General features: G+C 45.6%; 2 protein-coding genes across 2 annotated transcripts; both read left to right on the forward strand.

Annotated features, from left to right (window-relative positions):
- The first annotated feature begins 1,877 nt into the window (after positions 1 to 1,877).
- On the forward strand, positions 1,878 to 12,780 carry LRIT1 (leucine rich repeat, Ig-like and transmembrane domains 1). Its single transcript, XM_070753916.1, has 4 exons — positions 1,878 to 1,999; positions 6,450 to 6,916; positions 10,019 to 10,324; positions 11,751 to 12,780. Exons 1-4 carry the CDS (start codon positions 1,878 to 1,880, stop codon positions 12,752 to 12,754), a joined length of 1,899 nt encoding a protein of 632 aa, XP_070610017.1. The 3' UTR covers positions 12,755 to 12,780.
- A 7,636-nt stretch (positions 12,781 to 20,416) lies between these two features.
- LRIT2 (leucine rich repeat, Ig-like and transmembrane domains 2) lies at positions 20,417 to 25,080 on the forward strand. Its single transcript, XM_070753917.1, has 3 exons — positions 20,417 to 20,499; positions 21,156 to 21,937; positions 24,254 to 25,080. The coding sequence occupies exons 2-3, from the start codon at positions 21,325 to 21,327 to the stop codon at positions 25,078 to 25,080; spliced, it is 1,440 nt and encodes a 479-aa protein (XP_070610018.1). The 5' UTR covers positions 20,417 to 20,499; positions 21,156 to 21,324.
- The last annotated feature ends 2,108 nt before the right edge of the window (positions 25,081 to 27,188 follow it).

Consider the following 27,188-nt stretch of genomic DNA (forward strand, 5'->3'; position numbering starts at 1 on the left):
GAGAGAGGGAGAGAGACAGAGAGAGAGAGGGGGAGAGAGAGAGTGAGAGACAGAGAGAGAGACAGAGAGAGAGACAGAGAAGAGAGAGAGGGAGAGGGAGAGATGTAGAGAAATAGACAGACAGAGAGAGAGTGAGAGACAGACAGACAGAGAGAGACAGAGAGAGAGAGAGAGAGAGAGAGAGGAGAGGGAGAGATGTAGAGAAATAGACAGAGGGAGAGAGGGAGAGAGACAGAGAGAGAGGGGGGGAGAGAGAGTGAGAGACAGAGAGAGAGAGGGAGAGAGACAGAGAGAGAGAGAGGGGGAGAGAGAGAGTGAGAGACAGAGAGAGAGACAGAGAGACAGAGAGAGAGAGGGAGAGGGAGAGATGTAGAGAAATAGACAGAGAGAGAGAGAGGAGAGAGAGAGAGAGAGAGAGACAGAGAGAGAGAGGGAGAGAGACAGAGAGAGAGAGGGGGGAGAGAGAGAGTGAGAGACAGAGAGAGAGACAGAGAGACAGAGAGAGAGAGGGAGAGGGAGAGATGTAGAGAAATAGACAGAGAGAGAGAGAGAGAGAGAGAGTGAGAGACAGACAGAGAGAGACAGAGAGAGAGAGAGAGAGGGAGAGATGTAGAGAAATAGACAGAGGGAGAGAGGGAGAGAGACAGAGAGAGAGAGTGAGAGAGAGACAGAGAGAGAGACAGAGAGAGAGAGAGAGGGAGAGGGAGAGATGTAGAGAAATAGACAGGGAGAGAGGGAGAGAGACAGAGAGAGAGAGGGGGAGAGAGAGAGTGAGAGACAGAGAGAGAGACAGAGAGAGAGACAGAGAGAGAGAGAGAGGGAGAGGGAGAGATGTAGAGAAATAGACAGACAGAGAGAGAGTGAGAGACAGACAGACAGAGAGAGACAGAGAGAGAGAGAGAGAGAGAGAGAGGGAGAGGGAGAGATGTAGAGAAATAGACAGAGGGAGAGAGGGAGAGAGACAGAGAGAGAGGGGGGGAGAGAGAGTGAGAGACAGAGAGAGAGAGGGAGAGAGACAGAGAGAGAGAGAGGGGGAGAGAGAGAGTGAGAGACAGAGAGAGAGACAGAGAGACAGAGAGAGAGAGGGAGAGGAGAGATGTAGAGAAATAGACAGAGAGAGAGAGAGAGAGAGACAGAGACAGAGAGAGAGAGGGAGAGAGACAGAGAGAGAGAGGGGGAGAGAGAGAGTGAGAGACAGAGAGAGAGACAGAGAGACAGAGAGAGAGAGGAGAGGGAGAGATGTAGAGAAATAGACAGAGAGAGAGAGAGAGAGAGAGAGAGAGTGAGAGACAGACAGAGAGAGACAGAGAGAGAGAGAGAGAGGGAGAGATGTAGAGAAATAGACAGAGGGAGAGAGGGAGAGAGACAGAGAGAGAGGGGGGGAGAGAGAGTGAGAGACAGAGAGAGAGAGGGAGAGAGACAGAGAGAGAGAGAGGGGGAGAGAGAGAGTGAGAGACAGAGAGAGAGACAGAGAGACAGAGAGAGAGAGGGAGAGGGAGAGATGTAGAGAAATAGACAGAGAGAGAGAGTGAGAGACAGACAGAGAGAGAGAGAGAGAGAGAGACAGAGAGAGAGAGAGAGATGTAGAGAGAGACAGACACACAGAGAGAGAGAGAGACGGACGGGAGGGAAGGAATCTCTCTGAGGGTTGTTCCAGGCAGCCCTAAGCATCTCTATGCAAACAGCCTCGTCCTTAATCCCCTGTCTATCCAATTTTATCCGGTGACTTCAGCAGGACGGGGCGGAAGCGTGTGTGTGTGTGTGTTTGTGTGTGTGATCCAGGCAGGAGAAGGAAGGGAGACGGTGTGAAGGATCCCCGAGGAGATCTCCGGCCCTTCTGACCAGGACTTGGATGCCTTCCTCACGGCCGGGTCATGATGTGGGTGACGGTGGGCTTCCTCTGCTGCCTGACCTTCGGGGGTCTGCCCTGGATGCTCTGCTTTTGCCCCTCGCAGTGCAGCTGCTCCTTCTACGGCCTCCACGAAAGGACGAGAGCCAGGTGAGGTCGCTCTGATTTCTCTCCACAGGACTCAGTGGGTCTCCTGGGCAGGTCGGTCGGCTCTTCCTCTGGGTGGGAGAGGGAAGCCTGGAAACCTAGAAACCTAGAAGACGGACGGCAGAAAATGACCCCATGGTCCATCTCGTCTGCCCTACTACGATTTCCTGCGTTTTATCTTAGAATGGATATATGTTCATCCCAGGCATGTTTCCATTCAGTGACTGTGGATTGACCAACCACGTCTGCTGGAAGTTTGTTCCAAGCATCGACTCTTCTTTTGGTCAAATAATATTTTTGCTAACACAGAACTGCCAATACAAGACTCAGACTGAGGATTCCTTTCCCCCAAGTGCATTATTTTACATTTGGAAACATTGATCTGCAGTTTCCATTGCATTGACCACTGATCTAAAGCGACTCCAGCACTCGGGCCGCTTCCCCCCATGGCTCCCGACGGCCTCCAGGGCTTTGTGTGCTGTGGGATTAACAAGGGAGCGCAGCATAATCTGATCTCCGAAAGGCCACTTGACCGACTCTTACGCTAAGGCAGAAAGAATGTCATCAATTGACAGAAAAATCCAAACCACACAGAGCTCGGTTACAATGATCAAAAATTTATTTAGGGAAAAAAACAGTAGACATAAAAAGTATGTTTATTTACCAGATATGTATACATATATGGGATCGCGAACTAAAACTGAGATTTATTTATTTTATTTGTTTGTTTGTTTATTCATTCATTCATTCATTCATTCATTCATTCATTCATTCATTCATTTATTGGATTTGTATGCCGCCCCTCTCCGCAGACTCGGGGCAGCGATACCTGACCAATGAGTACAATGATGTATTTATAGTATTGAATATGACATCAACCGCCCTTTTCTTATTGTCTATATTTAGGCATGTTACTCAAGCTCAACTTCCTATTTCTTCATGTTTCCTCGGAACCTGCCTGGATCATACTTGTGACTCTATGAAAGTTCTTTGGCCCCAAACTGACACCGTCAGAAGTCTATTTCTTAATAAACATGTTTTTCACTGTCTTCTGCAAATTCCTAACTGGTTATGCATGCCAAGGTTTAAAAGTTCCCTTTTCTCTCTAAAACATATGGAACCTAACATTTTCACGCCCTATCCTCTATAGGTTTTTCTTACATCAACATTACACAATATTGATGAGGAAAGTGACCAAGGCTGAACTATGTTAACAAGGAACATAACTCAACCCTCCTCGCTTTCTGGAAGGCCTGGGGCTTTAAGATCTTCCCCCTGACCAAGGAATGTTTTTAATATGATTGTCGAAGGAATTGTAAATTATAGGCTTTTTAAAATCTGAATTTTAAGGATTGTTTTTTATATTAAGGGTTTTAAATTGTTTTTACCATTGGATTTGTACTGTTTTGTTGTTGTGAGCCACTCCGAGTCTCCAGAGAGGGGTGGCATACAAATCTAATAAATACTACTACTACTACTACTACTACTACTACTACTACTACTACTACTACTAAGTATTATTAATTGGATTGTTTATTACTGTTTTCTGCCTGTGCTGTGAGCCGCCCCGAGTCCTTGGAGGGGGGCGGCAGGCAAATCCAATTAAAATCTAAAAATCTAAATCTAAAAACATTAAAAGAATAAGAATCAGAATTTTATAAATTTGAAACAGCGGATGTGGAGAGTATCTTCTACTAGATCTTCAGCTGGTTGTGATTTGTGTGTGTGTGTGTGTGTGAAACTAACGATGACATAAAATTTCACTCCAAGGCCTGAAAAATTGTCATGTGGGAAACACATTAAAAACACAGGGCGAGTTTATGTTTCTTTGCAAAAATTCATGCAGGTTCTGCTCAGTTCAAGGTCCACTTCAAAAACGAAACCTCTGGCCTCTGAAAGGGTCAGCAACCCCTTGCGTATCCGCCTGACTTTCCAGTCAGAAAGATTGCTTGAGCCGAACAAGATTTGTGTACTTTATGTAATGTTTGGGTACAGTGGGTGTCAAATTATTCCACACAAGTGAGAGGGTTTGGGAAGAATCAAATAAAAACAGCTCATTTAAACAATTTTCACAAGTCTTGTCAAACCTGTGCACCTCTTTGATTTTGTCAATATTTATGTATCTATGTATGTCAAGTACATATTGGTAGAATACAAAGAAATAACACTGTTTTATACATGAGATGGGGACTAATAAGAGGGAGACATTAGGACAGGGGACGATAGCCCCACTGGTGCACTTATGCAGGCCCCTTGCTAACCTCTTGGGTTTCAGGTGAGCTCAATAATGGACAGTCTAAGGGTCAAGTTTTGGGGGTTGGGGGATGAAACTAAAGAGTCCAGTATTGAGTTCCATGCATCAACTACTCGGTTGCTGCTATTTTCTGCAGTTAAGTTTGGAGTGGTTTACTTTGAGTTTGTATCTATTGTGTGTTGTTGTGGTTGAAGCTGAAGCAGTCGTTGACAGGAAGGACGTTGTAGCAGATGATTTTATGGGCTGTGCTTAGGTCGTGTTGAAGGCGACGTAGTTCTAAGCTTTCTAAGCCCAGGATTTCAAGTGTGGTTGCGTAGGGTTTTCTGCTGCGCGTAGAGGAGCGGAAGGATCCGTTACTTTCCAGACATCTGCAGTGGGTCTTCAAAGGCAAACAAACACACCTCCCAGTAAAAAAGATGACAGAAAGGACAGATCTCCAAGGCTTAATATGCAGGAAGAATGTTTGACCCCTCAAAAGCATTTGCTGCTGTGGAATGTTTGGGACACATCTTTGCAGATGAGCCGGAGGGTTGGGTCAACGAGCCTTAGCTATGCACCACTGTAGAAATGGTTTGGCCTAGGAAAGTTGGTTCTCAACCTTGGCCACTTTCAGATAGATTGACTTCAACTTCCAGAATTCCCCAGCCAGCCAAATCCTCCAGCCAATCAGAACAGTGTTTGGCTCAGCTCCTGTCTTGGTCCAGCACCCGAGTTAAGAGTCAGCTCTTGAGAGGTTTTCCAACCTTTCTGACCCACCCCATGGACCTCTAAAAGCCACGGCTGAAAAGGGAGAAATGTCAAGGCCGGCAAGGCCTAAGTTCAGCCAAAGATGGATCAGAAGCACACGGAACGACTGGGAACCCAACTATGGAAAGATATAGGAGCGAGAGCAATGGACTTTCATGCAGCTTCTCAGCGTTTTTACAGCCCTCTCCAAGCGGTTTACAGAGTCAACAATCTGGGTCCCCATTTTCCTGACCTTGGAAGGAGGCAAGGCTGAGTCAACCTGGAGCCAGTCCGAGGGTTTAATTCCTGGCAGTGGTCAGTGAGTTAGCTTGCAGTACTGCATTCTCACCACTGCGCCGCCCCAGCTCCAAGCAGGAGTCTCGGTGGCGCAGTGGTTAGAGGGGGTACTGCAAGCGACTTCTGCTGATCACGGGCTGCCAGCAGTTTGGCAGATCGAATCTCAGGAGGCTGAGAGATAGCTGTATATTGCTCCCTATCCTATAATTTTCCATAAATGCGTTCACAATCATTTAATATGCTTCTGATCACTCTTTGGCTGAACTTTTGCTTTGCCAGTCTTGAAATGGCTTTCACAGGTTCATGGGGTGGGTCAAATGAGGACCCAGATTGTTGGGGGCAAGAGGCTGAGTCTGTCAACTGCTTAGAGAGAGCTGTACAAGCACTAGGAAGTGGTATATAAGTCTAAATGCTATGGCTATTTTATAGTGAGGGGAGCCTGGGAAAAAACAACAAAGTCCACCAACGGGTGATCAGAAGTCTTCTGTCACCTGCAGGAAAGTCCAGGCAATTCAAAGGAATATAAAGGTTTATTGCAGACGTTAGAAGAATCTCTACTACTCACAACCCAAACAAATAGGCGGTAGATCAGACTGGGTGGAATTCAAGGTGGGAGGGACTTTGATCTCTCGTGGGTGCAAAGGGACTCGGTACTGATGACACATCTGACCCCCCCCCCCTCCTTGGGCTCAGCCTGGTCCTCATGATTGCACTTGTGGGTGTGGGGATGTGATATGAGCTTTGACCTGGATGCCAAAGGGACTCAGGGTTCGAATTGTTTGTCAGCGAACCAAACAGCATCTGAGAAATAAATCACTGATTTCACACAGGGTTTGATTGATTAACAAAGCTATTTCTGGATTCAGCTTCATTCATTCCAACCTTGGGACCCTTAAGATTACACCCAGGTCAAAGCTCATGTCACATCCCGACACCCACAAGTGCCATTGTGAGGACCAATCTGATGCAGGGATTTCTGGGTCCTCCCTTTGTTCAGGTCACCTTGGACTCTGCGTAAAGGAATGTAAAGGAATGTGTGGGGGCATAAATATATCTATGTCTCTCCCTCCCTCCCACATTCCTCTATCGCTACCAAACTGATTTCACATAATGACTTTGGGCCTGGGAACATGTTCCATGTATAATTTGTTTAAAATTTCTGCCCCCTACCAGCAGGGCTATTCTGTGCAATGACCCAGAGATGACCCACCCGCCTGTCAATTTCCCAGGAGACACTTTCAAGCTGAGGATAGAGAAAACGGCCATCCGGAGGGTCCCCGGGGAGTCTTTCCATTCCCTGCCCCACCTGGAGTTCCTCTGGATGCCCTACAATGCCCTGTCCAGCCTCCGGGCGAGTCCTTTCAGGGGCCTCCACCGGCTGCAGGAGCTCCGCCTGGCCGGCAACGTCCTGACCGCCTTCCCGTGGGAGGCGCTCCCCAACATGCCCCGGCTGAGGCTGCTGGACCTGCACAACAACCAGATGGCCTCCATCCCCCCCCAGGCGGCTCAGTACGTCCGCAACCTCACCTACCTGGACGTGTCCAGCAACAACCTGAGGAGGCTCCCGCAGGAGCTCATCGTGGTCTGGTCGAATCTCCAAGCGGTTCCCTACTTCCTGAAGGACCACTCCAAGATCATCCTAGGTGAGGCTTTTGGGGGGGTTGGGGGGGCGAGAGGAGAAGAAACCTCTGCCTGCGTGGTCCATGGCCACAGATCCTTGGGTTTGATCCTTGGGAGGAAGCAAGTCGGATTTGTTGCCCTTGGAATCCTATAAAGCCCCTGCTCTTCCCTAGGAGCTGTGGGATTTTTATTTATTTTTGTCAAGTACATATTTGTAGTACACAAATATATCTTTATATACATGATATGGGTCCTAGTAAGAGAGAAACCTTAGGACAGGGGACGGAAGGCACGCTGGTGCACTTATGCAGGCCCCTTACTGACCTCTGAGGAATCAGGTGAGGTCAACAGTGGACAGTCTGAGGATAAAGGGTTTTTTGGGGTTAGGTGGTGATACTACAGAGTCAGGTAGTGAGTTCCATGCATCAACTACTTGGTTGCTAAAATTGTACTTCTTACAGTCAGGTTTGGAGCAGTTTACTTTGAGTTTGTATCTGTTGTGTGCTCGTGTGTTGTTGTGGTTGAAGCTGAAGTAGTCATTGACAGGAAGGATGTTGTAGCAGATTATTATATGGTTTCATTCATCCTATCCAACTCAACCTTAGTATTAACATTGAGGCAACTGCCTTCGGAGCAAGTGTTGATGACGGGTAGCAAAAGGTGGGAATTTGTGAGCGGTTGAACCTGTAACTCTAAGGGCCAGTTTTGGACAGGCAAAAAATGCTACCATATTGAGAGTATTTAAGCAAGGTTTGGTTGTTAAGCCAGCTGAAAAAAGAAAGGCATTTGAGGAGAAACAAACTGATGGGCCACCTCGATTCATTCGCCTGCATCCAATTTCCATCCCGTTTATAGCTGGATTCAGAATCAACCAAACTTAGGGGAGAGTCAAGGGAAGCGGTTGGGCCTCCCATGAACGTCTCCCAACGTGACTGAAGGTGGATCTAGTCCATTGCCTAAAAAAAGAGGTGACACTCTTACATTCAAGCACAATTGTTCATTTGCGCCTGCGTGGGTAAGAATGCTTTATCCTCAGAGAAGACCCCCCCTTCCATCTACACCAGCCACTCTAGGAAGAGACTCCACTCCACTCCTCTCCATTTCTATTCTATTCCATTCCTATTTCTATTCTATTCTACTACTAATCACCCTTTGCCATTGCACAGCTTGGACCTCAATGGTATTGACAAATTTGCTATCAATCAATTGCAAAAGGCGGCCTGACTTGAACCTGTAGCATCCACAGCTGCCTATCTCAGGTCCTTAGACAGATGTTGATAAGAGGGTAAAAATGCCAGTTCCAGTCTAAAACCAGTCTGACTGCACAACCAACCATGATAATAGCTTTGTCTGAAGCGACAATGTTTTATTATGAGTTCCTATTGAAATTCATTTCAGTTCCTTTCTAAACAGCCATGCTTCAATTAATTGCTACTTCAAACATTTCCTTCCTTCCTTCCTTCCTTCCTTCCTTCCTTCCTTCCTTCCTTCCTTCCTTCCTCCCTCCCTCCCTCCCTCCCTCCCTCCCTCCCTCCCTCTTTTTTTCTTCCCCTCCCTCCAATGCCCTTACTACTTACTTACTTTTTATGCCATAAAAAGTTGCTATAAGGCAACTTTGGATGGCTTACAAGTGTAATAAAAAGGCAAATAGAAAAATGATATTAGAACTAAAATTTTAAATCTATGCAAAATACCAAGAGTAAGGGACAGACACTGGAGGGATGAGGTCTTCTTACCCCATCGACCAGCTTCAGTGGTCAGTGCCCCCATTGGGGGCCAAATTCAACCAGCAGAGCCAGGTTTTGCTTCCCTTCTGGTATCAAAAGTGGGAGAGCAGCTCTCTCCTCCAGTGGCAGAGTGTTCCACAGGATCAGGGCCACAGCAGAAAAGGCTTTACAGAGGGCGTCATTCCCCAGGGCCTCTGTGAGGAAGGAACAGGCATTTTTTTGAATAATTGTTTGCTGTAGGTCTGCAAACCCTGAATGGTGTCATTTATGATCAAGGGGGAGAATGTGCCAGGTAGAACCCCCACTTGAGTGTTCACAGATCTCCTGGAAGCCTTGAGGATCCCTGTTAGTACTATGTAGATAGCTGGTTGGATTTGGCAATATATAAACGGACTATCCATGTATGCTTAAATGAATTATAACTCTGTAGCTTGAAGAGTTAGTGTTGCATTTGGCCACAAGAGGGGGCTGGAAGCGTCTCTCTCACTCTCTGATTATTCTCTGCTATTTTGTAGAACTATGTGTCCACCTGATGGTTTGATGTATTTTGTAAGTAAGGCTTATAATGTTGTATATGTATTGAGAGTATTGACTGATGTAATTGTGTATGACTAAGCTATTTGCCAAAGTAAATAATATTTATACACTTAATGTATCTGGTTGGTTATCTGAATGACTACTTGTATCTCTGGTCTATCAGCTGGATACCTGCCACCTCCACGTTTCCTCTGTGCATCCTTGGTAACTCAAGGTTTACTCTGCACACTCCTTAACACTTAACAATCCCTTTTCACGATGCAATGGTTGGCCCGAGTCTAGGAAAAACGGCTATGGCCTGCTGGAATAGAACCATTAAAGAAAAGGAGGGACAAAATGAAATGTGAATGACAAATGATGAATGGCGAATTACTTACAGGACCACCTCCCACAGAGTCGGCCTTCTCCGGGTCCCAATGTTGCTTGGTGGGGCCTAGGGGAAGAGTCTTCTGTGTGGTGGCCCCAGACCTTTGGAATCAGCTCCTCTCCAGAGATTCGCACTTCCCCCACCCTCCTCGCCTTCCACAAGAGTCTGAAGACTCATCTATGCCACTAGCTTTGGGGCTATTAATTACTTGCCCCCTGGCCTGCAGTTTGAATGGGAGTGATTTAATGTACTTGGGTTTTAGACCAGTTTGTTTTAAATTTAAATTGGATTTAAGATGTTTTTATTGTCTTTTATATGTTGCAAGCCACCCTGAGTCCTCGGAGAGGGGCGGCATATACATCCAATAAATAAACAATAACAATTATTTTAATTTAAAAAAAAAATAATTTAAATAATTAAGTGGACTTGTTCAAATTGCCATGTGGCGAGTTGTCCCATTCCGGCTTGACCGTCCCAACGGCTTCTCTCGTCAGGCCTGCAGGACAACCCCTGGACCTGTGACTGCAGCGTCTACGAAATGGCCCACTTCCTCAACGTCCAGTCCCCCAACGTGGCCTTCATCGAGCCGAAGCTGAGGTGCTTCAACCCCGAGAAGCAGGCCAGGCTCTTCTTCAGCCAGCTGGAGCTCAGGAAGTGCCAGAGTCCCGTCGTCCACGCCTCGGTGGCCAAAGTCAAGAGCATCGTGGGAAGCACCGTTCTGCTGCGGTGTGGGGCCACTGGGGTGCCCCTCCCGGAGCTCAGCTGGAGAAGAGCCGACGGGAAACCCTTCAACGGAACAGGTGGGTCCCCCACTCCAACCCCTTGGTTTTTAAAAAACAGTTTCTATTGATATTTAAAGCATTACAATGCAAACTTAAGACAATACAGAATGAACAACAAAAAAACAACAACACAAACCACAATATGTTAGCAAAGTTTGCTGACGACACTGATTGTTGGGAGCTCCAGAAGGATCTCTCGAAATTGAGTGAGTGGGCAACAAAGTGGCAAGTGCATTTTAACCTAAGCAAGTGCAAAGTTAGGCACATCGGGGCAAAGAACCCCAATTATACCGACCAACTGATGGGGACCAAGCTCTCTGAGACCACCCAAGAAAGAGATCTTGGGGTTTTGGTGGACAGCTCAATGAAGAGGTCAACCCAGTGCGCAGCAGCAGTGAAAAAAAAAGCAAATCCCATGCTTGGCCTGATTAGGAAGGGAATCGAAAATAAGTCGGCAAGTGTTGTGTTGCCTCTGTACAAATCAATGGTGAGACCACACTTGGAGTCCTGTGTACAGTTCTGGTCACCGCACCTCAAGAAGGATATAATAAAACGGGAAAAGGGGCCAAAAAGGGCCACAAGAATGATCAAGGAAATGGAGCCCCTCCCTCATGAAACCAGGTTGCAACGCCTTGGTCTCTTCAGCCTCGAAAGACGGAAGTGTTTAAGAGGTGACTTGGTCGAAGGGTATAAAATCCTGCATGGGATAGAAAAGGTGGATAGAGAAAAATTCTTTTCTCCATCACACAATACTAGGACAAGGGGGCCCTCCCTAAAGCTCACAGGTAAGAAATTGAGGACAAATAAAGGGAAATATTTCTTCACTCAGAGGGTCCTTGGTTGATGGGATTCCCTTCCAGGAGAGGTCGTGACAGCTGTCAGTCTGCATAGCTTCAAGGCAGGATGAGACAGATTCATGGATGCCAAGTATATCGGTGGTTATTGAAACGGATGTCCATGTGCCGCCTCTATGTTGGTGGAGGCAGGCAGGGTTCCCTTGGGTCCCATTTGTTGGGGGTCAAGGTAAAGGGATGGTCTTGCCTTCTCTTTCTGCTCAAGATCCCCAGGGACAATTGGTGGGCCACTGGGGGACACAGAATGCTGGACTCCATGGGCTTTGGCCTGATTCAGCAGGGCTCTTCTTATGTCCTTATGTTCTTACAATTTCATTTTCTACATTATCTCTTCTTGTTTCTTTATATAACACTACAAATATAATTTTTTTAAAAAAACACTTGAAAAAGCACTTCTGTTCTTAATTGATTACATTTTTCTAAACTACGCCATTAGAAGTATTTGAACGAGTTACTCATAACTAATTGAAATAATCCCCCCAAATAAAAATGCAAATACCATTGCAAATAAATTCTTTAGAAGTGTAAGCCATCAAATACGACATCTTCCAAGAGCTCATTTTTGCCATTTTTATCTCTTCTCTCTCCAGTGCATCAAGAAGCGTCCAGTGACGGAATAAGATGGTCCATTTTGGAACTCTCGTCCGTGGTCTCTTATCTTGATTCCGGAGAATACATCTGCAAGGCTGCAAACTTTCTCGGCGCCACCGAAGCTTTTATCTCCTTGATTGTCACCGATTCCAAGAGCCCAGACGACCCCGCGGCAGATGTGAGAGGGCTGTGGAGAGGACACACCAAGGCGGTGGAGGCAGCAGCTTACAAGGGCAATTTGGCAGGAGGACATGGCATGGCCACCTCAACAGTTCCCACGTTGCGCATCATTTCAGGCCAGGCCAGCACTGAGAGGAATCTGGAGCTCCGAGACCAGGCTCTAAATATGAAAAGTGACCCCAAAAATGTTTTAGTGAGTCCACCCATGGTGATCCCAGAGTCCAGATGCCTGGTGAGGTCAGTCAGAGTCATCGGAGACACCGACCACAGCATCTCCTTGGCTTGGAAGGCTTCTCAGGCCAACAACGGCACCGCCTTCAGCATCCTCTACGCCATCTTCGGAGAGAGGGACATGCGCAGGATCAACGTGGAGCCCAAGACCACCAGGACCACCATCGAGGGCCTGGTGCCCAAGACCAAGTACATCGCCTGCGTCTGCGCCAAGGGGCTCGTCCCCAGGAAGGAGCAGTGCATCATTTTCTCTACGGACGAAGTGGCCAGCGCGGGGGGCACCCAGAAGCTGATCAACGTGGTGGTCATCAGCGTGGCCTGCGTCATCGCCGTCCCCCTCACCCTGGTGGTCTGCTGCGGGGCCCTGAAGAGGCGCTGCAGGAAGTACTTCGTCCGGAAACCCAAAGGCCTGCAGGATTCCTACGTTACCTTCGAAGCCGTCGCTCCCGGAACCAAGACGAGGGAGGCGGGAGGGGAAGACGTGACGGGCCAGGTTCCGGACGAGTCGAATAGGCTGCTCTCCTCGAGGTCCAGTGTGGACTCTGAAGCCCTTGCAAAGGCAGATGGACAACTGGGCGAGTATTTCTGCTGAGAGCTGGCTTCTTCCACCACTTGACAAGGGCCGGGCAGCCCCTCTTTCGCCTGAGGTCTCTCATGTCTCTCTCACACCCACACGTTATACACAAAACCCACAATGTAGAGCTTTACTGACATTCTTTTTAAAGTTAAAATCTCAATAGCGTAAATACGGGGTGTCTCCAAAAAATGTATACACATTTTAAATAATTATAAACTTAGTGTTTATTATAATTTTATTATTTCAAAAATGTAAAAATATTTACAAGTATCATTTTACTGTTTTTATTGTTGTATTGTTTTATGGTTTTATGGTTTTATTGGTTTATTGTTTTTATTTGTTTTCGAAGGTAAGTCTGGCTGTCATTATTGTGCTCAGAGATTGAATCTGCAAAATAAACACAGTTTAATTATTGGCTATTTAGAATTGTTTAAAATCCGTTAAAATGCAGTGAAAAAAACAATAAAATGATACTTGTAAATATTTTTACATTTTTGAAATAATAAAATTATAATAAATACCAAGTTTACAATTATTTAATATGTGTATACATTTTTTGGGATACCCTGTATATTATGAGCAAGTTTCCTGGGAATTGCCTCCTTTGATTCTGAGATTCCAATAATCCACTAATGGCTCCATGAATATATTATGGAAGAATGGGGTTTTTAAAGAAAGAAAGAAAGAAAGAAAGAAACAAACAAACAAACAAACAAACAAACAAACAAACAAACAAACAAACAAACAAACACAATATAAAACCAAGAAGGCAGAAGGAGAGAGGAGAAAACAAAGAACCTGGAGAGACTTGTTTGTATGTTCTGTAAATTCCAGGAAGGAGGCAGAATTGAAATCCAAGCCTTGAGGGCATGAAGGCCGACTAAGGCTGCATTTGTGAGTGTGTGTTTGTGTGTGTGGAAGGGAGTTATTTATGTATTTTATTTTATTGGATTTTTCTGCCGCCCAACTCCGAGAGGACTCTTTTATCTTTGTGTGAGGGATACACTGTACTCAAGGGGCTTTTAGGGCTGGGGGTCCTGGTGTAAATTCGAGTTCTCTTCCACAACCTCGCATTGTTTTCATCCCCACCAGTTTCTAAATGTTGTGTGTTGCTTAAAAGGGATCCGTGAAGGGCCAGAGGGAAAGAAGCCAGCTGGACGATCGTACGTGGTCCTGTGGCAGCTTAGACCGATTTTTCCTTTGTCCGAAATGAATTCAGATCAATAAAGAAACGCGTTTACATATACAGGTGTATGTTGAAGCTGACTTATATTGCGGTGCCTCATCCTCACTCAGTTTTGAAGTCCGTTACTACTCTGGTTTCAGGCTAATGCAGATAATAATTGGAATAAATGATTGCTCAATGCATATATTTGTAAAAAACACAACATCTTCTTTATTCCTCCTTTTTCTCCCATTCATACACCAGCTTTGCACGCAGTGCTTTCTTTTCTCATCTCTGTCTTTAGTAGTTAAGTAAATTATCTTGATAGTAATACAAAAAACATTCCACAAGTCATTCTAACATTTATGGGCTAATCAGTGCTAGCCAAGCGTCATAAAATCAGGTCATAAATCACACATTTGTTAGCTTATGCTCTGGAGCTTTTTCACGGATGGCAAGATTGAACGGAATCAGCTTCTTCTTCCGTTCACACCCGGATGTGAGGTAACTGATTAACCACTTCCTCACCTTCTAATATCTCTTCCCTGACACCTGTTCTAACCTCCTCTGAGAGTGTCTAAAGCAACGGTTAACCCACCTCCAGTCCTCCGCCCTCGATCCTGAATGCATCTCTTCATCAATTGACTCCTCTTCCTCCTCCTCTTCCTCCTCCTCCTCCTCCTCCTCTGAACCAACACTTCTTTCTGTCTGTAAATCAGGCCCATCTGCCAATTCAACAGCGCTCTCCACTTCGGAATCAGGCTGAACGGGAGTATACACAACAGTTACATGATACTAGAGAACCTCCTTAGGTCAGACACAAACCTTTGGATTCCAGCTGTTACAGATACTTGTTACCAGATTAGGCTATGCACTGGTGATGCTACCTCACCAAGATCTACAAATATGAGGTCAACATTGAGATAACTCACTTCATTTTCACTGTTGTAAGCCAGGTGTCCTCCTTATTAAATACACCAGACTAAGAAGCTAACACCATATAGTGGAAGAAAACTTGTAATAACTACGAGGGTTATCTGGAAAGTAAGGGTTACAAGGCCCATAGCCAGCGGAAGAGAACGAGCAGTGCCAGGGGTCAGTAGGTCATTGACTGGCGTTGTGGGGAAGGTTAGAGAGGAGAATCCTCATTCCGTTTCCCTCCAAGGGTGAAGTGTGCGCTGTAATGCGCTACCTGAATGCTGAGGGCAGGAACGCTGCTGCGGTGGGTGTCCAAGATGCGTCCTGCACACAATCGACAGAGTCAGTGCTACCCAAGAATTTCTTGACCGTTTCAAGATTGAAGGACAGGATTTGCTCAACTGTAGAGTGACGGGAGATGGAACTTGGGCATGCCAACATACTCCACAAGAGCAAACATCAATCAATGCAGTGGCGCCATGCCCACATTCTCCTTCAGTCCAAAACAATTCAAAACTCAGCAATATCCTGTGAGCTGTCCCGAGTCTTCGAAGACGGGTGGCATACAAATATAATAATAATAATAATAATAATAATAATAATAATAATAAACAATAATAATAATAATAATAAACAATAATAATAATAAACAATAATAAGCAGCAACAATAAATAATAATAATAATAATAATAATAATAATAATAATAATGATAATTGGTGAGACAAATCTTAGGCCCCCATCGCAGCAGCATTCCTGCCCTGAGCATTCAGGTAGCGCATTGCAGTGCGCACTTCACCCTTGGAGGGAAACAGAATGAGGACCCTCATCCCTCACCTTCCCCACAAGGCCAGCCGATGATCCACTGACCCCTGGCCCTGCTCGTTCTCTTCCGCTGGTTTCCCGCTGCACGATGGTCACGCCAACTTCCCCCGGGAACATTCCCCGCCAGAGCTACGGGCCTTGCGACCCTTCCAGACGACCCTCATGCAATCCCAGAGCCTTGCAAGCCCCAATGGGCTTCCCGGTCTTCCTCCGCTTGATTTCGGAGTGAACTGGGATGGGCCACATCTGAAATATCTCCTCAAGCCGGTCTTTTGATCAGGTCTTGGAAGTGCTTCGTCCTGATGCCCTTCAAGGGCCATTTGCTACTCCATCTACACAGGGCAAGGTTGGTTGCTTCTGACCTGAAAAGAAAAATAATAAAAAGGTCTATGAAGATTGAGTGCCCTGTCGGTCCCTCAGAGATGGAGCGGCTCTGCTTCGACAATCCATCTCTCAGAGGAAAAAGTAAGCAGAAGAGCCCATTCCCCTGGGTTGCTGGGTTGTTGTGCTAGATTGATGCCAGTCCCATCCAATGGTCAGCTCTGTGCAACTATCCAATCTCACCTGTCGCACCGACCTGGACGGCCCTCCCAAAATCGATGTCCAGAATCCCCCCTTTCTTCCGATCCGCCCTCCAGGGGATCCACGGCTCCGATGGGGCTTAGCGGACGGCTGAAAGCACCTGTGTTACCCGGAGCAAGCTCCGTTCAGCTCGGCAACTGGCTGCAGCCCCCAGGCCACCAATTGTTGACCTCGCCCCATTTCTTAGACGCCTGTAAGGGCCATGCTTAAACATGCCTCCCACCCCTGTCCTAGTGTCCCTGTTTATTCGTGTCCATTTCATGTACTAATAACCATGCATTAACCATGTATTAATAAACTATATCTGTTATCTGACACATGCTTGACAAAGAAAAGCATTAAAAAGGTTGTGTCTAATCTTTTCCCCTTTGTCAGTGATGCTTTGGCTGAGAAGATCAACCAAAAGGCAGCAGATGGCAGCACCACCACGGAGGTTTGTCCCCCTGAAGGGGAAATAAAATCTTATTTTATATCAATATTTTTTACAGAAGTTCAGACTTGTTTCATTTTCTTTTTGGAGAGATGGAAATTTTACCACTGGTACAATATATTTCTTGGTTCCTGGATAATTTTAATAGCATTTTTGTTACTCTTCATATTTATGCCACAATGAAATGTTTCCTTTGCAAAATAGTTACTTTCAGAGCCCTCACGACTGACATATTATATAAAAAAAAGAATTCCAAATGTGGGGCTCAGAACAGTTGCTGTCTTAGAGGTCATGAGAGAACTTAGGATTCTTCCTTGTGAGATGGAGAGCGGCCGATCTGCCTGCTTCTTTCTTGAGGGTCCCATCCCGGTCCATGCACGGTGGTCACCCCCTTTTCCCTTCAATGGTTTTCAAGTGTTGTCCACGCAGAGCTTGGCTTTCCCAGCTGTTTAATCTGTCGTCCAGCAGTTTTTTCTTATATTCTGCCTTTGTTTCTGTTGTTTTCATAATGTTCTCCATTTTCACAGCCTGTGTGAAAGTTTTGTGTACTTTGGTTCGCATAATCACTCAGACTTTGCTGCCTTCTATTTTTCTTGGAAGGTGCCATCTGCTGATGATTCTTCTTGCACGTTTCCTAGTCCAGGTTTGCCAGTTCAGCCAAAGTCCAGTTGATGATTCCAGCTGAGTAGCGTATCACTGGAACTGTCCATGTATTAATGGCCTTAATTATGTTTCCAGCACTCAGCTCTGATTTTAATCTCCTGATGTATTCCTTTCGTGTTGACTTTTTGACTTAGTTGCTTCTCTCTTTGGTCAGTTTCTATCCATTATTCCTTGCCTGGCCGTCTGGTGCTTTGGAAAACAGCCTGACCCCCCCTCCTCTGTGGGGCAGCCCCTCAAGTATTGGAAGACTGCAGTCCTGTCTCCCCTGGTCCTTCTCTTTGCCAGACTGGCCACGCTCAGTCCCTGCGACCTCTCTTTCTATGTTTTAGTCTCCAGTCCCTTCATCATCCCGGTTGCTTTCTTCTGTGGAGCACTCATGAGCTGATTGATCGAGAATCTCCATAGACCTCATCAATATCCTCACTGAACTGCCACATGATGGGTTCTATAGACATTACAGGGTGATGAAATCCATGCAGAAGGTGTTTGCCTAATGAGATTAGCAGACCCACAGCTGGAAGAGGCTGCTCGGGCACAATAGAAGCCCCCACAGGGGTCTCAGCACTGATTCTCTGCCCATTGGGCCGAATTGCAGAGAGAGAGACTCTTTTGACATGATGAGCTGTGTGTCAGGGGGCATAACAAGCACATGGATTGCCCTCCACACGGCTGCCCATCTCGGACAGCTGTGATTGTGGGCAGCAAACAAGTAAGCAATAACGGTACAGTTAGAAACCACCACCACCACCAAATAATGATAGACAATTGGAACCCAGATTTCTTTCACACCTCTCCAGGGAGGAGCACTAATCCGCTTGGCCTGAAGTCCTATGGTTCATGTGTCCACTGTTTCAAATTTTTGGATAAGATGCTTTGCAAAGAACAACTACAAACACCAGACAAGATGTTGGCAACCCACCTAAGTGGAAACTACATCTACGTTATTGCTTCCGTTCAGATTCTGGTTTTCATCATATTTTTTTTTACCTTTGACCTTCAAGTCAGGCTTTCCTGCTGGTGACCATGTAGTCAAACTCATGGAGTTGTCCAGGAGAGATTATGGTAGGTACAGCATATGCCCCAGGCCACCCAATCAAACAGAGGACATATATGATTGTTTTTTTGCAAATCAATTAACTGAAGTATGTAGGAAGAACAGCACATTAGCAATGGGAAACCTTAAGTACCCTGACCTCAACTGGGGTTCAAACTCTGCACCAAGGTCACCAAAAGGCTGTTTGTCTCCCAAAAAGTAGGGAAGAGAAGTAGAGGCACAGCCAGCCTGGACTCAGTTCTCACTAATAGAGATGAAATGATAGAAGGCATTCTTTTTTTTAAAAAATATTTTTTTATTGAAAAAATATAAATATAAAACACACACAACATACAAGTGCTCAGTGATTTGTGCCCACCACCAGACAACATCCACACCCCTCCACCAAAATGGCGGCATATCTTATATATACCATTTTCACTCAAGAGCAATATATCTATTTACATATTATAAAGTGATTCCGATTTATTCCTTGTGGCTTGGTCTCGAATTCTACTAACCATATGTCCTCTTACCTTGTCCCATCGTCCCATCAGTTGTCACAAATCAGTTTCATTACCTGAGTTCATCCTCTTGTCCATAATCTCAAATTGAATATGATTCACCATGTACCTATACCAATTTTGTATTGTCCATTTTGTCTCATCCTTCCAACCAAAAACTATTTATTTATTTATTAGATTTGTATGCCGTCCTTCTCCGAAGACTCGGAGCGGCTATTATCACCTGAGCGCTTTCTATCGCTGCTTCTTTTATTTCTCTAAATTCTCCCATCTCATTGCTTTTAACTAATACTGACATTTCCTTTGTAATTGATGATAGACGGCATTCAAATTGCAGGAACCTTATGGTGTGTGTGTCTGAAAGTGATGATTCAATATTGGTATTCAACATTACGTAAAGCACAAGGATCGGCACACACACAGAAAAATCAAACTAAGGTCTGGGTCTTTAAGAGAACTGATTTCAAAAAACCTCTTCATTGGGAAAAAGAAATTTATTCTTGAGAAAGATTCCCTGGATGAAAAGCTTCAAGGGGAAAAACGTTGAAGAGTCGGGTTATAAAAGCCCAGCCTAGAACAAGACCAATGGGGAAGAGAAGCAAGGGAACCCAAAAGAAACCAGGATGGCTGCCCAGAGAACGAGGGTCTCCTTCTTGAGCAGGTGGTTGGACTAGAACACCTGCCAGGTGCCTTCCTACTTTGGCATCCTCTTCTGTCTTGGCTGGGGATTCCTTTCAATTTCTTTTTGAATAGAATATACAGTGATACCTCGTCTTACGAACTTAATTTATTCCATGACCAGGTTTGTAAGTAGAAAAGTTTGGAAGATGAAGCAATTTTCCCCATAGGAATCAATGTAAAAGCAAATAATGTGTGCAATCCCATCCCAAAAGTCACCCCCTTTGCCTTGCGATGCTGGGAAACCCCACCCCAGGACTTCCGTTGTCAGCCCCACCTCCGGACTTCCGTTGCCAGCCGAAGTGCCCGTTCTTGCATTGCTGGGATTCCCCTGAGCCTCCCCTCACTGGGATTCAAAGCAGCGCTGGCAAAAATGAAGGGAATCCCAGTGAGGGGAGCCTCAGGGAATCCCAGCAATGCAAGAACGGGCGCTTCGGCTGGCAATGGAAGTCTAGAGGCAGGGATTCCCAGGGAGGGGAGCCTCAGGAGAATCCCAGTGCTTTGGCTGGCAGCAGAAGTCCGTAGGCAGGCCATCCCAGCGGTGGTGGCTCAGGTTCATAAGGTGAAAATAGTTTGGAAGAAGAGGCAAAAAAATCTTAAACACCAGGTTTGTATCACGAAAAGTTCATACGAAGAGGGGTTCGTAAGACGAGGTATCGCTGTATTCTCCTCTTAGCATTGCAGAAGGTTACCTAAGCTTAGCAGATACTTCTTCTGCCCACATTGCGGTTCTACCCTCCTGCTAAGAAAGATTAGACCTAATAGGATTTGGGACACTCGTTCTCTCTGCTGCAAAACCAAAGCATATTGATTTCCTGTGGAAGAAGATGGAACCCTCCCGTCACCGGTTGCCCCTTGTTTTGCTTTTTTACTTCTCTAGGGTAAATCCAGCACCTTCGGATTGTGTCACCGGATGCTCCTGTTTCAACGATACATTTGGGAGGTAAGAGCATTTGACGACAATATAACACTGAATAACTTCCTGTAGGGAAATGAAGGGAACATATCAATAAATATTCAGGCTGACAGCCCGTCCAACATTTCAATAGAGAAGAGGGGAAACTTGGCTATGGTTGATCAGCACTTGGTTTTCAATGGAAATGTTTGCCTGTCAACAGCCAGATTCAATCCAGATGTATATTATTATATGCTTGAAATATTATATATATGTGGTTTATTCCTGTAATATTGAGAGATTTTGGACATTGTAGAAATTATGGTTTGTGTTTTATAACTTGGAAATGAAGAATAACCAATGTCACTGTTAGGGTTCTGGATTGAAGGAGGGAAGTGAAAATCTGTTGGGTTGTATGAGACAATACAGAGTGAATTGATAATGATGATGATGATGATGATAATGATAATGATAATGATAATGATAATGATAATGATAATGATAATGATAATGATAATGATAATGATAATGATAATGATAATGATAATGATAATGATAATGATAATGATAATGATAATAAATTATTAGATTTGTATGCCGCCCCTCTCTGAAGACTCGGGGTGGTCTTCGAATTCAAAATAAAATCAAGAATGAATGCAAGATGCCCATCACAACATTGTTCCGTTTTCTGATTCAATTTTCAGGAGTTTGTTTTGCGTGTCCACGTTTTTGAGAAAGATCCCAGAGGAGATCCCTCAAGATATCAAAAAGATCAGAATCGAAAACTCTTTGCTGACCGAATTGTTTGGCGGCACCTTCTCCAATGTCAGCAGCTTGGAATACCTCTGGCTCAATTTCAACAACATCACCGTGATGGACCTGAGGAGCCTGGAGCGCCTGACAGAGCTGAAGGAGCTGAGGATCCAGGGCAACCGCTTGCGTTCGGTGCCCTGGACAGCCTTCCGCGACACGCCCGCATTGGAAATCCTGGACCTGAAATGCAACAAGATCGACGTCCTACCGGAACACGCCTTGCGCTACCTTTCCAGGTTGACCTACTTAGACTTATCTTGCAATGAGCTTACTGTCATCTCCAAAGAGGTCTTCTATAATTGGCCGGTCTACCAAAAACTCCAGCAGCTAGAGAAGAAAGCAGAGAGCGTCTCCAGCACCGTCTTGTCCCTGCACGACAACCCCTGGATTTGCGACTGCCGCCTGCGGGGGTTTGTCCAGTTCATCAACTCCATAGGCCCCCCCTTGGTCCTCATCAATTCCTATTTAACGTGCGCAAGTCCTACGTCTCGGGCGGGCAAATACTTCCATGAAGTGGAGCTGAGCAGCTGCAGGAAACCTTCTCTCACGTCTCCCAAACCAAGCATCACGGCGTTTCTTGGAGACAACCTGACACTGACTTGTTTGGTCAAAGCTAATCCTTCTCCAAAGATTTGGTGGAACTATCCCTTAAAACACCTACGGGGGCTTAACGGTGAGTGTGGTCCCAAGCTAAAATGTTTAATGTAGGGATTGGATGTTAATGGAGGCATTGTTGCAACCCCCAACATCCAGGACCTCCTTGCAGGCTCCCCAGATCCTTCGCCCACCCCAGTTTTGCCAAAAAAAAAAAAAAAGGGGTGAAAAACAGCTCGATTTTGGCAAAAATGGGGCTGTTTTGCCTTCTAATTACCCCACCTCGTGGGACTGGAGGAGGAATTATGGGAGTTTAAGTCCACAAGTCTTAAAGCTGTCAAGTTTGAAGTGTGTAAAAAGTGTATTATGTGACACTGGTATTTTATTAAATAATACACCACTTGGTTCAGAATACTTTTTTCCTTGTGTTCCTCCCCTAAAATCTAGGTGGGCCTTATACTCTGAAGAATATGGTAGATAAGAAAATCTGGCGACTGAAGATTTAAGCCTGAGTCTCCCAAAACTCTGGGCCACTGCTCTGTGTATTATTACATTGGGGAGCCTCCCTCCCTTTTGGCCCCCCATGATCTATTGCCTAATAAAAGTTGTTTTGTAACCTAACATCCTTCCCTTTCCACCCCTCCAAATCAGTAGGTCAACTTCCTCCAATGGATCGTTTTCTTTGCAAAAAGTCCCACGCTTAATCTTTCTCCTCTGTGGTCATACGAATGAAATCTTAGGTACCGGGAGGTCTGGTCCAATAATAGATAATAATAGACAATACCCTGTAAAACCACAGAAAAGTGCTGGAGGCAGCTCTAAATTTCCAGCTGATTGGATCGATCCCCCTCCCCACAACTGTGGTGGACGAGGGTCAGTATGCAATATATCTCCTGGTTTCTTCCATTTTTTGTTTTTGAAGCCTATTCTGTACTCGGCTGTGATGCAGTACATACCATTTCATCACCGGGACCAAGGACCCTTAGTATTGAGTTGTGGCCATTAAGCCCAAGGAAATCATGATTATCCCCATTGAGATTAATTTGACACTTAAATCCTTTTTCTCCTTTTTTCAGCATCCCTCAGCTTTTTTGAAACATATCTGTCTTTTTTAATATTATTGAAAGCTGAAAGGCAGAAACGGATGTATTGGGCAGTATTTATTTATTTACTTACTTACTTACTTACTTACTTACTTACTTACTTACTTACTTACTTACTTACTTACTTACATTCAGTAAAACTTGTATGATGAACCAAATTCGGGAATGGCCATCTCCCATCAAGGTGGTAGGGGAGTTCTGCTTATTATCATTATCCTCAAAAATATGTTACATATGTGTGTGTGTGTGTGTGTGTGTGTGTAATTTGGAAACCGCCCATCTCCCTCATTTAATCCTTTCTGATGAAGCAGAGCAGTCAAAGTTAGTTGGCAAAGAGCCGCATAGAGGTGTTAGGCAGCGCCAAACAAAAGAAAACGAAAGACTTCATTTTTCCACAAAAAACCTCAATCAAGTCTCCCCATTCTCTGAAAGCTGTTATGGTTGGGTTTTTTTTTCCTTTCCTTTGTTTATTGTTTATCTATTTATTACATTTTTATGCTACTGCTCTCTCTATCAAGCAATCTGGCTTTCAAAAATGGTTGCTTGTTTACACATCTAACATAGAGTACAGTGGTGCCTCTACCTAAGAGCGCCTCTACTTAAGACCTTTTCTGGATAAGAACTGGGTGTTCAAGATTTTTTTGCCTCTTCTTAAGAACCATTTTCTACTTAAGAATCTGAGCCTGGAAAAAATTCCCAGGAAATTGGAGAGCAGCACGAAAGCCCGGCCAGTTTCCTGCCATTCCCTCTTGAATCCCGGCCATCTCGGGCTTTTCTGGGCTGCCAGAGGAGCCTTTCGGTGGCGCTTAAGGAGGATTTGGCAGCCCAGAGAGAACGAAGCATTTTCCTTTCTCTGGGCACTTGGAGAGGGAATAAACCTCTGTCCTCCTCCTCCTCTTCTTCCTCCTCCTCCCACCCAAATTCTGAGCTTTTATTTCTTTCCTAATGGGTTTGCATGCATTAATTGCTTTTACATTGATTCCTATGGGAACAATGGCTTCTACTTAAGAACCTGGTCACTTCAGTTCTTAAGTAGAAATACCACTGTACTTGGAAAAGAAAGAAATTCCTCTAACACTTGTGATGTTATCCAGTTTGGGAAATGAAACATCTGCAAAAACCAGCCAAGCTCCGAGAGCACCGAGGCCCCTTCGAAGAGCTTCATGTGGGTCCTTTTCCCAACCCCCAACCAATTTTGAGGGTGGCTCCCACGCGTTCCATTGGGTTGTTAGAGTTGAACATGGAGAATGAAGTGGCTTGTTCCCACCCTCTTTCTCTCTTCCTTTCTCTAGTTTCTACGTCTCACATGAGTGAAGAGTCTTTCCAATCAGAACTGGTCATTCCTTCGGTCCACCTTGGGGATGAGGGGAACTACACATGCACAGCCGCCAACTTCCTGGGCAATGCCTCGACCACCACCACGCTGGGCATCCTGGCTCCCCCACTCACCACCTCCTCTGACCCTCCCTCCACCGTAGACAAAGAGGCCAACATCAACATGCAGATCGCCAAGCAGACGGTCTACGGGGTCACTCTGGAGTGGGACCCCGTGGCTGAGAATCCAGTGGACGCCTGGCACACCCTCCACTTTGGCAAATACGGCGAGGCCAAGAAAGACACGGTTTCCATCGGGCCTGGCATCTACAGCTACTCCATCGGCCACCTGCTCCCTGCCACCAAGTACGAAGTGTGTCTGGGCCTGAGGAAGCAGCTGCCCCCGAAGAGCCAGTGCGTTGTGTTTGTGACGGGAACCGACGCCAGTGGGTTGGAGCAGAGGGGGCAGGTGGTCCACATCATTGTCGTCATATGCGCCATGGTGCTGGTGGTCCCTGCTGGGATGTACCTGTGCACCTCGGGCTCCAGGTGCAGCTGCAAAGAGAAGTACGCCAGCTGTTGCATCAGGAAGTGGAGCACGAACATCAAAGGCGCCCCCACAAAAAGCAACTTTGGCAGTTTGCCAGGAGGCAGCGAGGAAGGACTGTGCCGCCAAGACTCCAGCGATGGCCAGGCGGAGCGGAAGGAGAGCCGCGGGGGGGAGGAGGAGGAGGAGGAGGAGGAGGAGGAGGAGAGGGTCCAGAAGCAGCCAGCCGAGGGGCAGAACAGTGCTGAGCTCTACTAGCCATTAAAGCACCCAGGCCCAACCAGGGGGAGAGACGGAGGCTTTTCAGCCGGGTGAATCAGTAGATAGATAGTTAGATTGACAGAGGGACCAGTTTAACTTGTGGGCCTCCTCAGTCATGAAGCAGGAGGAGGAGGAAGAGGAGGAGGAAGAAGAAGAGGAAGAGGAAGAAGAGGAAGAGGAGGAGAAGGGGAGAGGAAACGTGACATTCCAGATATAACAATAGTTTATAACAAAGACAAAAAGTTCGGATAGTGGATGTGACACTACCTGGAGACAGTAGAAAGCCACAAAATGCAAAGACCTACAAATAGAGGTAGAATGATTGTGGCAAAAGCAGTCAAAGACAGTGATGGCGTCCATCAGGAGCCCCACTTGGACACTGTTGACCAAATCGCCATCCACCAATGGCAATAGGCAGCTTTACCTGGAACAGCTGGTACCCAGTGACAATACCTGTAACCCCTTCAAACAAGAACCCCTTGCCTGTCCCAGGCCCTTGGGAAGAACTTGGTGTAGGGGGTAAGAATACCATCTAACTCCTGTCTGCTGTATCTGTCCTAATAATATCCACCAACACATTTGGGAGGAACTAAACAAAGTCCACCAACAGACATAAAACATGAAACCAACGTCGGGCCAGTTGGAATAGCCAGGTTCTGAAAGAATGGTCAGATTGAAGGTTGTGTGGATTTACAAGAGACACAGTTTTGTAGCTGAAGTCAAAGTTTAGTTTCCAGGTCCCAAAATATCACAGGACCCGGAAGGAGCAGTTGAGACCCAGATCAGTGAGTGGGAATGACTATATTGTATTGACAGACACGTTCCAGAACCATAAAAGGAATCAGGTGTAGTTGCTGATGGATCGAACGAGGAATGAGAAGAACCTGCACTAGGTTCAAGTCAACTCTTTGCAGACCAAGCTCACTTGGGACATTGTTTCTCAGCCCGACTTGTGTTGCAGGGTTGTTGTGGGCACTAAATAAAAAGTGGTTCCCACACAATGTGCCTGAAACATCTGCAGAAAATCAGGATCTGAGTGAAACCATAACAATAGCAATGAAAAAACCTGAACCGACCCAGGCTGGTAACTGGCGAAGGGACCACAGTCTTCACTGCCCAACATTTTGGCCATGTGATTATAACAAGCAATTATTACGAAGCAAGGAACCATAAATTGCTTATAGACAATCACATGGTTGCAACCTGGTTGTGTTCCTTGGACTTTGAGAGACGTAAATTCACAGACTGGATTCCTAGATTAGTGGGGAGGGTGGGAGGTTAACTATACTATTTATTTTTATTGTAACTGTTGGTTTTCTTGCATAAAATTGGATATGGAAATGCTCAGGAATATGACCAGAAACTGCTAATAATAATAAACAATAAAAATGGTTCAGTAACATTTTGAAGGATTGAAATCCTCTTTCTTAGGAAGAAAACTATTGTGTGCAGAAATTGCTCACAAATTCATGCAAGGTCAAAAGCCCTCGTGGGTGGAATAAGGAGATGTTCTCTTGAAAGGTAAATGGTGCAGTTTGTCCTCTCCTTCGTTTCTGCCTATCCACGTTGGGTTCATTGCGCTAGTAGAACTTTTGGGAGTTAATAACACATCTCCATCAGCATCAAAGGCCTTCATGGTGCAGTGAGGGTCCATATTCACAACTGCTCCACACGGAGTCCACTCATTCGATCTTAAAGTGGTCTTCAAGATGGGAATAGCAGGGAGAACAGGTCAGTTGCATTGACTCATATTTGAAAACCATGGAGTTGGTGGCCAAGTTCCTAGACAGACACTCTAGGCACCCTGTGGATTTTTGTCCAATGAGAATGCTTCTTGAAGGCACCGTTTCTGCCTCCCCTGCTGACCTAACTCAACTAGTACGATCAAGGAGAACCTGGTAGACGTCCCTAGAGGTTATATATTTCTCCCTTGCAAATTGCATCATCCATTTTGGCTGCAGGAGGGACACTTACTTTAGCCATTCTAGCCAGCTTGTGCCAGTGACTTCATCAACAGTATAAAGCCGATATGTGGTTTGGAAATGAATGTATTAAGCAGTAGAAGACATGAAAGTCACTTGCTATAGAAAGCATCTTCTTTGTCG

This window comes from Erythrolamprus reginae, chromosome 5, assembly GCF_031021105.1.
Source record: "Erythrolamprus reginae isolate rEryReg1 chromosome 5, rEryReg1.hap1, whole genome shotgun sequence".
Lineage (NCBI taxonomy): Eukaryota > Metazoa > Chordata > Lepidosauria > Squamata > Dipsadidae > Erythrolamprus > Erythrolamprus reginae.

Coding starts and splice junctions, on each gene's coding strand:
- LRIT1 (XM_070753916.1), top strand. CDS start 1,878: ATGTGGGTGACGGTGGGCTTCCTCTGCTGCCTGACCTTCGGGGGTCTG. Junction 6,917..10,018: donor CCACTCCAAGATCATCCTAG/GTGAGGCTTTTG, acceptor TTCTCTCGTCAG/GCCTGCAGGACAACCCCTGG. Junction 10,325..11,750: donor GAAACCCTTCAACGGAACAG/GTGGGTCCCCCA, acceptor TTCTCTCTCCAG/TGCATCAAGAAGCGTCCAGT.
- LRIT2 (XM_070753917.1), top strand. CDS start 21,325: ATGGACCTGAGGAGCCTGGAGCGCCTGACAGAGCTGAAGGAGCTGAGG. Junction 21,938..24,253: donor ACACCTACGGGGGCTTAACG/GTGAGTGTGGTC, acceptor TCCTTTCTCTAG/TTTCTACGTCTCACATGAGT.